Source organism: Pholis gunnellus, assembly GCF_910591455.1.
Source record: "Pholis gunnellus genome assembly, chromosome: 13".
NCBI lineage: Eukaryota > Metazoa > Chordata > Actinopteri > Perciformes > Pholidae > Pholis > Pholis gunnellus.
The window spans coordinates 16,443,442-16,455,463 of NC_136540.1; the positions used below are offsets into that span (position 1 = coordinate 16,443,442).

Consider the following 12,022-nt stretch of genomic DNA (forward strand, 5'->3'; position numbering starts at 1 on the left):
AGAGCTACTGAGACGTATACCTAGACCCCCGTCCTGCCTGGTGGAAGGCGACTTGTGCCTTTTGAATGTTTGACTAGGACCCCACCGATACATCAGCGTCATGGATAACCGAACCTCGGCTCCCAGATTTATGTCGACCAATAAGAAAAAAGAATTTGCAGTGCAGAAATTCAAACTTTTTATCGCAGAGTTTGTCCAACAGAGAACCCCAGAAGTTTATCTTTCAACTGTAAAAGGACGTTACTTGGTCAAAACTAAATTGTAGGGATCTAAAGAAGAATATTGCCCGATATATCATTATCAGATGTTTTATACTCTCCAATATTAACATCAGTGTCCTTAAAAAAATCCAGTATTTCAGATTTGATATTGATGCTTCCTGATACCAGTCTCCTGGTCCTGCGTGTAACATGGTGAATGGGTCTGGGGGGGTTTAGGGATTATTATGTATTATGTGTGTATGAATGCCCTCACCTCCAGAACGCCGTGAACCTTGTGTACTACACTCATATTTGAACATTTCAGTCCATTTTCTCATTTAGAGATCAAAGGTCAAATCAGTGCAAACAAAGCGTACCATACATTATCAGTTGATGTGGTAGCATGACATTACCATATTAATTAGTTTTCTTTTGTGCCGAATGTCAGGGGTAGTGGGGGTGCAGCGCCCTGCTTTCATGGCTCCAAGCATTTATTCAAATGCGTTCACACATATCTATATACTATCCAAACATGCACATATTGTGGCCCATCTGTATGTACCCATGCAAAGAAGGATATAACCAGGATGCTGTGGTAAACACAGCTTAGTACCACCATCTCTGGTGGCCATCATGAGATGTGTTTGATCATGCAGGATGGTGCAGACGCACAGATTTTTTTTGCTTTCTCAACATCACTTTCTTCCATTAGATCCCCACAAAAAGCCAAGGCAGTGGGGAAATATGATATAGCCTATAGAGATTTATCGGAAAGGCGTAAAAATAAATAACAAATTGAGCCTTTTTAACCTTTAAAGGTCTGAGCGAGAATGCCTTTAGCTTTTCTTTTTCCTTTTTTCTTTATCCAGTTCATTCCATTGTGATGATGACGATGATGACTGTGAAACACAGCAGCGGCGTGCATCATTTTAGAAGACGAGTGCATGTAAGAAAGCTCCCTCTCTCTGGGTGACCGCTGCTTTAGTGAAACAAGGCGGATAAAAGGATAGATTCTGATCCCTGACTCATTTTCCAGCTCATGTTGTACCACTCCGCAATATTGCTGTAAGGGTCTATGATATCCATGGTCTTTGTGGAGAACTAATGTGATCGTCTTTTTCTTTATTTTGCTTGCTTCCATTTTTCTCACTCCTTGCTCTGATATATATATATATTCATCCAGCAAGAGCCAGAGCAATGTCCAGGTTTATGAACACGGGTCATATGTGCCTCCCAGCCCAATCCCATTTGGGAAAGGTTCCATTAACTACACAAAAAGATAGTAAGACAGAACATTACAACTAATGAGGAATTCAGCATCCTTAAATGCAAAATAATGAACTAAGGTCATGTGCAAATGTTTCCATAATGCCATTAAACACAAATGTGCATCCAGATTCACAGTTGTAAGTATTTGCAAGATAGTAGCGGGAGCAGGCAGATTTACAAAGGTTAGTCTGAGAGATAGAGGAATGTGTTTTAGTGAAGAAATGCACAGAGACAGGAGTAATTAATTATAGATGTGGAAATGTGGTCTCAGGGAATGCTGTTTCTGTAACTAGAGGCATGGCTAGGGAGAGATGGGGGAATGGAGATGGTCCAAGTGGAAGTTGGGGGAGGGACCCTCCTCCTATACCATCCACAACTTCAATTTACATTACATGACAGGAGAATGGATGTTAATTAAACATGACAATGGTAGGGCATTTATTGTTAACCCTTCATGGTGGTTGACTGACTCTTAACTCAAAGGCCAAAGAATGCATAAAAAATATGTTCCAGTTTACGGCCAAAGTGTAAATTCCCATAAATGTATCTCATGAAAGGAGTTATGAATGAATATATGCGTAAAATGGCCCCTATTGTTGTGTGTGGTACACATTTGGATTAGAAGGATAACAAATAAAAGCCATATCCCTGTTTAAGACCAAAAATAAAGAGAATCATTTGAAAGGAAACAGCGAGGGTTTATAGCAACTAAATTGCATCTAAAACTCTGCTAAATTTTGTGTTGCCAGAGGCGTGCCCACTTTTCAACGTGCATCTATTTCTAACCTTCATATTGACGCTAATTGGACTCGACACTAATGATGCCAAAAAAGCAAAGTCAAGCGGTGCTATGTTTTCTAGCTGCCTGTTTATAATTTTGGACACTGCTGACTTCGGTTACCATGGAACTCCTCTCGCTGCCTTGGAGAGAACACTTTAAGTTGGGTTTCAAAGATGGAAATGAACTCTGGTCATATTTGTACCAAATCGTTTATAAATAGTTTTAATAGAATAAGAAAATAATTTACCCATATTTACACTTTAGCAGTGCCCAGTAATGCAAATTGGAGTTAGAAATGATGTCCTACATCTAGTAAGTTATTATAACAAAATTCAATTCATGCAATCCTATCCAATATTGATTTACCATTTGCGCCCTTTGTGTTTTTCTCCACCTTTTCTCACACCCTAAACAGATGCCAACAACAGAAATGTAGTCTACATGCTGGCTACCATATTCTGTCTGTGAAAACGGGCCTCGCTTTACTCACGTTGTGTCCTGCTGATCGTAATACAGGATTATATTAGGTAATGTACATCTGTGCCGGACTCGTAGCCTCGGGAGACATTGTGTAAACGCTGCCCATCTCCCCGCTGACCACAGTCCTGACTGATTGCTGATGACTTTTTCAGGGCACAGACATGTTAAGTTGTTTATTTATTCAAAAAAATCCCCAATGTAGAGAGCTCTCTTGACTCTATATTTATCCTCCCCTCCCCGGATGTGTGTCGGCATATCTGTCTTGCATTCCGTGTCTGTCTTTTGAGCAGCGATGATATGTTGTGGTCATCAGCAAAGTCTGTGGTACAAGAACAGGGCAGCTGTTTTTTGTTTTTTTGTTTATGCATGCGTGTGTGTGTGAGTGTGTGTGTGTATATGCGTCAGTGTGGGTTTTATGCATGTGACAGATATGGGACATCCTTGACTGCCGTTGAGAAAGTGACACACCCCTACAGGCTATCGTGTTCAAAAAGAATCTTCAGCAAACTCCAAAACACAATTTAGCAGACCACTGTCATGAGAAATCACTTAGCTGTTGTTTTGCATTTTGGACACTGGATCACTGACTGTATAAAGCTTTAATATGGTTTTATGATTAGTTTAGCGTCACAATATCTGACATTAGACTAAATAGAAGTATTAATATAAATGTATACAAAAAAATACCACGTGATTGCTGTTTAAACCTGCTATGTGGCGAGCTTTGTCCACATTCAGCACATAAATTCATTGCATCTGCGATTCCCGAATGGAAATACAGCCATCTGTTACACACAACAACTCGCAAGGTGTTAGTGTCTTCATCTTTCCTCATATGCAATTCTGTTTCTTTCTGCCTCTGCAGTGTTGCCCTACAGTGCTACACCACAACAATTTTCTTTTGGGTGGGGTTTTATATTCCCCTGCTGGAACACCAGCCTGCTTGCACACACACGCACACACACACACACACAAACACACACACACACACCTACACACACACAAACACGGACACACGTACACAAGCATGCAGAAGCAAACAAGCAGATAGCTTCAAAGTAAACAAAATGCTGCATGAGTTAATTGGGTTGTAGGTTTGTCACCCAGCATCATCTGTCACACCTTGTTTATTTACCAGATTGTATTATGAAGTGAAAGTGTAATAATTGATGCTCGCAACTGACTCAGTTAGGGCTAAATTAATACATCAAAAATGATTAGAAAATGCAACTCCTTAATCACATCTCATTATCTCATTATATCCTGTTTCTTTCACAAATGCATGAACATTGATGGATACACTAAGGGAAACGACCAATTTGGTATTTTGGTTACACTACGTTTTAGATTATTGTCCTGACACATTTATGTTCTGAAGGTGAAATTGACTGTTTAGGCCTTCTGGGCCAAATTGTATTGACTTTTCATTCTACAGTTTCAATATCAATACATTGACGCAATACCAATGGATTTGAATGGCCTTCCTGTGAGGCTGTCATGTACATTATACACCACACAACAAATTGTAGGAATAAATTATAGTCGGGATAGTAAGAAACCTGGTTGTTGTTAAACTTCACCTCGATGTCGGTGAACGCCAAACGGTCACACTTGAGCTGCTTGCTAGTTTAAAATAATTCAGTTAAAACAAGGCGTGGAGTCTACAACCTGTAAGGCTGCACTAAGGCACAGTGATGCTTTGAGCCAGATGCTAACACATCTTAGTTTATCAATTCAACATGCTAGCATGTGCTAAATGGCAGAAAACACAGAATGCAGTTGAGGATGATGGAATTGTAGTTTTTGGTAATAAACCAAAGTATTGGACAAATTAAAATTGCCCAGATGACGGCATCAAAGGAAGAACTGTGTGGATCACCACAGATTATTACAAGTCATCCTGAGGAGGAGGAGGATTGGAATATGTGTACCAAATGTAATGACAATAACCCATCCATCCAGTAGTTGTCAAGACATGTCACCAAAACCAGACAACAACATAAAAATCAACCTAGAGGAAAAGCCAGGGGATCACCAAAGTCAGTAGGATTCCCCCTCTAGGGGCAATAGTTGAACAGTTGTTGAGATAGTCTGTCTGGACTAAAGAGGTGGACTGACCGACCGACAGGCTGACATTGACACCCCTAGAGCGATGCCACTAGCTTGGCTCAAAACAAATATATCGTGGGTGACAGTGATGGAGGGAGAGGTAGAGGTCATGACCGTCAATGTCTGAACCGGATTTCATGGCACTTCATTACACTCTGGGCCAAAGTGGTGGAACCACAGGCCAACATTGTCATCCCTCAGCCATGGCAAAAAAACATGCCCAACAGAACAAAGCATTGTTACTAACTTTTTCCTGTAGTGGCTGTGTGATAGTCATAACTCTCAGCAACTCTGACTTGCATCCTTGAAAAGAGACACTGCAGTGAATGAGTGCAAGTTTAATGGATAGTGTACCAGACAATACAATAAATGCGTTGTCTGATAAATGTACTGCAATGTTTCCACGCCCTGTGTAGGAATAATCAGGCTGCTCCAAATCCATGTATTTGTTCCCAAATGGAGTTGATATTCTACATTTGAATGACGTGGGGAGCTTTTGCTCTGATCAACATTCATCAAGATCTCAAGTGGGATCTTCATGAACCTGATGGTGAAAAATGGTGCAATGAAAATCTGTTATGGAGTGTTAGCTGAAGAGGGCCTCAAGAAATCAGGATGCTAAGATGAATTTATGACAACCACACAACCCCCCCCCCCCCCCCCCCCCCGTTTCTTATTAATCATATAATGAGTCCCTGTATTGTTATTTGTATTCAGATACTTCCACCTTGTCACATTATTTTACCGCCCATTGTGCCATGAAATGAAGCCCATTTACAAATCATTCTCCTTCTGATTTGATAAATGAATCTGGTGAGTGAGTGAGCCCGCTGAATGGCTTGTTTGAATAATTGAGCAGTACTCAATCAGACAACATCAGGCAGCGGTGGCGTCCCCGCCATCTGAAATAATTACCACCCGACGACAGACTGCACATGGGTGCTGCCTCCACAGGGACTCCACGTTTGAGACCAGTAGATTAGAACAACACCCCCCCCCCCCCCCCCACCCACCCACCGCACGTCTCACATGCCTTGACGAACACCACCTACAGAATCCTGCAGAGGCCTCTCAGTGAGAACGGGGAAGGAAAGGGGACACCCACAGCAGTGTTCAGGGTGAGGGATAGCTGCCACTGCAGTGGGGTAATGCTTACTGTCGGGATTGAATAAATCACAGCAACAGCACCGACAGTATTTATGTATTCGGACAAAGACCCCCCCCCCCCCCCCCCCCCCCCCAACCCTTTCAAATTGGTTGTAGCTATTACCAAGAGATTGTATATAATTAGTTTGTCACTTCCAATTTATTTAGACATGATTTATTATGTACACCATCAATCATAAAACAAATGAAAACCCTATTTTAGTAATCTTGGGGTGAAATTGGAAATATCCCTGAAATTGAAACAATAAGTGAAACGTACAGGAGAAATAAAGAATTTGGGGATTTTTAAATGAGATACAATTGAAATGACTGTCCCATTAAACACTAGTACCTCCTCAGATAACATACTAGTATTTGTCTCTTTTGTTAGCGTAGTGTTTTTAGATATATGTCACACTTACTGTACACACACTCTATTGTTCATTTAAACTATCTGCACAATTTAATATGACAGAGAATGTGCATCCTCTGCCTTACTTTTGTATAATTGGGCTTCCACTTGTCTTGAATCATCCAATTTTTCCCCTCTGTGTGTCTGGGTTCCACAGTCTCTTGAGACAAGCTTTGCTACAGAAACAGCTTTAATGTGACAACACAGGAACAGGACGGTAGTTGTGTGACTGGATGAATGTTTTCTGCATGGAGTGGGTCACTAAGCGTATCGTGCATATGTCTGTGCCAAGGTAGTGTCTGCAACTGAGCCTCATTTACTCCCGCACAGACTGGACGTGATTGACAGCTGGGCCGAAGGGCCTTTGGCTCCTTCCTGATTTTCTTTTCCACTAGAGGTGTCCTCTGGGACTTGGAATCCATGCTACAGTATATCAGCAGAACAGCTTATGGCTGTAATGAGGAAACTGAACACCAAGCCAGTGTTTCCATTCTGTGCTGCGTTGAGTTATGCAAACTATCATTTTGTTTTAGTCATGCACCATGTTTTTTATGATTTACATTAGACATTTTGGGGAAAAACAGTCGAGACACTGGCTTATACTACCATGTTAATAGCTGGTGTCCATAAATGAGATCATCAAAACTGTAAAATTGCCTAAATATCAACTGTTATCCAGCTAGTGTGAATTATAATTAGGTTTTTTTATTAGTCACTCCTTATATCTAAAATCCAAAATGACACTTAGAAGCTAATGTTTATTCACAAGATTTTCTTTGACACAAAATCTTTTTATTCTTTACAACCACGTTCTTTTATTGTTCACAGTGTATTTTAACTGTTGTCACACACGGCACTTTTTTATTCAACATTGGCCAACAGTAAGGCTTTTCACAAAAACAACATGTCATAAGGTATTAATGCAAAGCGGCACAACTCATTGCAGGATCCAAATCGCAATCTCTATTTTTAAACCTAATTCCAGTGATGGCTTACAGTACACTCACTCCTGTAGCTACTTAAAGCAGAAGCTTTTGAATTGATATTTGGGATAACAGTTGTGACAGAATTAGGGAATATTGAAGCTGTAACCTTTTAACTTAGCAGCAGATAGCTCATATGCACGAGTGTGGCATTGCTTGACAATTCTTGATGTTCTCGCTCCTTTGAACACTCAAACTCAAGTACAGACATCCCTGACATTGATAAATTGAAACGGTTGTCCAACAGTGGAACAATGCAGAAAGAAAATGCTCATAAATGGAATTCTAATGAGCTAAAGGTGTGTACCTTCAAGATATGAAAAAAAGCTATTTTGGCATACTTCACCAACTGTATTTAAAGTAGCTGTCATAAATTCAGGCTTTTTTTTAGTATTATAGGATTGCTGCCCCTCTTCTAGCTACGATATTGATTCCTCTACAGAAAAGTATGGTGGACTTTGAGTACATGTTTTCAAAAGAAACAGTAACAATTGCTGCTGTTGGTGAGATATTTTGAAACCATTTACCCCTGGACCTAAATGAGACATTCAATTGCTTCAGTCAATATCCCCGGTCACTGGTGCTTCCAATTTGTACATGAGGTGGTACAGCCTCCTCACAAATAACCAAGGTCTGACCTTGTGTCTGCTACAGTGACAGACCCATCTCCAAAGTATTTCATTCAAGGTTTCAGAAAGAAAAAAATGTCTCAGCCAAACTCGTATATTTTATAAGTCCAAATAATAACTACGAAAATTGGATTTTTTTTTTAGAGCACAAAGTGCAGCCATTGATACATAGAATGTATTGATTATTTGATTGCATTCATAATATTCTCTGAAGCTATTCCAGGTTCCCAGAGGATGGATGTTAATTATTTTTTTGACCCTCTGACTTTTCCTTCTTGCACAATCATCAGGCCACCAAAGCTATTCAACGTACCACAGATATTGTACTCGTACACACATTATGTCCTGCCTGCCTTCCCCAGCGTGTCCATTGCTGTCACCACTTGTGGGTTTACAAAAAACAACAGCAATAAGCACTTGTGATTAATTGTGTTTTATGATCAGTAACAGTTGTTCTATCCTTCCCCACGTGGGCTGTAAGGAGATTTGTGTTAGGAAGCTGCTATAGGGCTGTAGAAATTCAGTGTTGACTTATAGACCTCCCGTTTTGGGTTACTTCTAAAGTCGTACTCTCCTTTAATGTGTCTTGCTCTTCTGCTAGATATCTTTCCCGTATTGTTCTGTTAATCCTACCTGGCTTTTCACTCTATTACATTAGCAACTGAGATCAAAGAAGAGCCTGTGCTTATATCCTCAAGGGGACAGCTGTATTATTAAATACAGAAATTGCTGAGGGTCCTGTGAGGCAGTCTACTCCATTGAATTCTTTTTTGACTCTCACATTAGAGAAAGGTGGCAAAGGTCGGGAAGCGCAAGACAGTCTTGGAGCCAAATTTCTGATTCACATAATAGAATCTGAATGAACTTCAAGCTAATAAACTGTATGAGCCATTGCTACAGTTGGAGTAACCGCTCCTGCTCCCTCTTGTCCCGTAGTGTTACGGGACGACTTCAGGCAGAACCCACAGGATGTGGTGGTGGCGGTCGGGGAGACTGCGAGCCTCGAGTGCCAGTCTCCACGTGGGCATCCTGAACCCACCACCTTCTGGAGGAAGGACAAAGCTCGCCTTGACCTCAAAGACGACAGGATCACGGTGGGTAACTCATCAGTGAGCGTCTTTTACAAGACTCTTATACTCTGACTCACATGCTCAATGATTCACCTGTTTAGATTTACGTGGAGCTGTTACCATGGAAAGCACTTATCATTGAACGGGTTCACTGTAATTACATGCCTTTTGTTTTCATCAGGTTCGTGGAGGAAAGCTAACCATCTCAAATACCAAGAAGAGTGATGTGGGGATATATGTGTGTGTGGCGGCCAACATGGTGGGGGAGAGAGAGAGCGAAAAAGCTCAGCTCTCAGTGTTTGGTAAGAAGACTCATATACACTCTTTCCATGGCTCAAAAAGCAATAAAGCATGACTTTCTCTACGGTATTTACTGAACACCAGCATATACAGTATTTACCACTCTATCAAAGGTATATTTAGCATCCATGTTATGTGTACTGCCCACATCCAGAGAGACCAGTGTTTGTGCAACGGCCTGTGAACCAGGTGGTGCTAGTTGACGAGACTGTAGAGTTCAGGTGTCAGGTTCATGGTGACCCGCCTCCTACACTGCGCTGGAAAAAGGAGGACGTGGACATTCCCCGCGGCAGGTGAGGGATGCGTGCGAATGTGTGTTGCGCAAATGTCTGTGGGTGCGTTGCATGTCCGTGCGTATATATTCACGAAATAAAAGTCATGATAGATAACCGTGAAGCACGGCTAATGAGTCCCACTTGAGAAAAAGAAAAGATTCAACATGTTACACATGGAAGACTTTCATCAGTGTGGCAAAAATAATTGATTAGACTCAGACAATCTCATTATTTGCTGTTTGAACTACCAGATGAAAGCATGTGCGTCGGTTGCTTTCGCCTAATGCTCGCTTTCAAGTACCCCTGCACTTTATGTGTGTGGACATGAGACACAATAAAACATGCAGAAATTGACACGAGAGCATATGTATAATAGAAAACAATCCAACAATAAATAGTACCTCTGTGAAGTCTGTAATGTCCAGTCAGTCAGAAAGGTGTTGATTCTTTTCTGTGGTCATTTCTTTGGTAGTTTGTGATGCCGTTGTAATGGATTGCATCATTTTCAAAGGTGTTCCTGTGGTTTGGTTCACCCTTGTGTACCCACATCATAAGCACATATTAATTGCCCTGCAATCCCATTAGAGCACTTATTTTTTAAGTCATTATCAGCCTGTCATGTGGGTTTTAATAGTTACTGCTCAGCGCGTTATACTTTTAATTACATTATGTCTCATTATGCAATCTGGCCATCGCATCAAAACCTTTTAATTCCTTTGCTAGGTCTGAGTAAAAGTTTAAGACCCTTTTTCTTTCCTTTTGATAATATGAAACGATTAACGTGACATTCAAAACATGCTGGCATTAGTTGAGGCTGTAAAATGGGACGACAAAATGAGATTCAGCTGGACTTTAAATGTTTTCACAACCAAATTGACTTGAGCAATGCATCCAATTGATGTAACAAATAACAAAGCAAACTGTAACAAACACTTACATTGGATCATAAAACACAGACAAGTGGCTATTCCCAGGGCAATTTCAGACACATCAACAGAAATCATAAAAACAAACAAATGTAATTCACTGGGTATCTTATGTAAAGTGTGTATTCTGTAACGTTTACAATAACCTGGGTAAACCTGGATAAACCTTGTCTAATTATGAGAAACCTGATTAATATGCATTAATAATTGCATATTAAATCAGACAAAGTACAATAATTGGCACTATACCTTTGCAGTGCATTTATATGTAATCTGTTTGGCTGGTTTATACATTAGCTGTTATCTTCCTTTTGATTGATGGAAAATGTCTCAACTAAAACTAATTTTGTATATATAATTAACTATGTAATAATGTAATATGAACTAATATGTTATTGAATCAAATCAGTACTAGAATTGCTATCAAGCATCAATTAAATCAAATACAAGTAAACATAAAACATGAGTAGACATGGAACCTACAACCTGTAATGCTCAACCTAGTGAGTCAACGATGTTAAATTGATGATTTAACAACATTTTTAAGGACTACAAAAAAAAAAGGTCACCCCCTTATGAAAAGAGGAACATTTACTTCTGCAACAAGTTTAACGACACTTGTTACAAGCCATTACTGCTGTCGGGATACCTTGTGCGGTAGAACATCTGCCTGTCTCTCTGTCTGGCAGTCTGTCTGCCCACCTGTGTTGTGCCCTCTACCTCAGCACCCCTTGACTTTAGAAACATGTCCTACTTTCAGTACCTGCCTCGCCTCACTTCCCTCCTTCCACTGCTTTCATTCTTTTCGTAAACCCGTCAGCCTCCTGGGAAGGCAGTATCTGGGTCAGAGATGTGCTGTGGATGGAGTCCTCAGCAGACTCTGGACAGACCCCACAACCTCCCATCGATATTCTGCCCCACACCCTTTACAACATCTATTTCAAATGTGACTTTTTCTCACCCCTTGTGCCATTTCTCTGCCTGACTTGTCTCCCATCTCTGAATCAGTATGGCTGGCTAGACAATTTCACAGGATCTCTAACGCCAAAAGGCCCCCCAGAGATGGAGAGCCAAACTCCTTGCTCTTCTACTCTCTCTGTCTGTAGCCCCTCTGAGGCGCTTATCTAAACTCTGGTAGCTGAGATGTTTCTCCCACTCTAACTGCACTACTGCTGCCTTGCAGTGTGCTGCACTGGTGGATGCACACTGATGCATGGAACACATCTATGAATTAGTCATTTCTTACCGCTCGGCTCATTCATCAAATTCAGTTTGTCAGACTGTGCCACTCCCTTACTCCCAGACTGTTTGTCTATCTCTCCTTCTGTCTCTGTCTCCCTCTCGCTTTTGCTTGCTCTCTCCCACACAGATGCACTCCCACACACACACACACACACACAGTATAGCATACTGCACAGCCCACACCGCAGTGGGTGGCTCGT

At 41.0% G+C, this 12,022-nt stretch overlaps 1 protein-coding gene across 1 annotated transcript in view; it reads left to right on the forward strand.

Moving 5' to 3' along the window:
- The window catches only part of LOC306705230 (roundabout homolog 2-like), a gene marked incomplete at its 3' end in the record, with an annotated part of 73,805 nt that overhangs the window by 32,743 nt on the left and 29,040 nt on the right, over positions 1 to 12,022 (forward strand). The window contains exons 3-5 of the mRNA XM_079171935.1: positions 8,946 to 9,103; positions 9,261 to 9,381; positions 9,534 to 9,672. Of these exons, the coding sequence (XP_079028061.1) occupies positions 8,946 to 9,103; positions 9,261 to 9,381; positions 9,534 to 9,672 (418 nt within the window). The remainder of the gene's footprint in view (positions 1 to 8,945; positions 9,104 to 9,260; positions 9,382 to 9,533; positions 9,673 to 12,022) is intronic.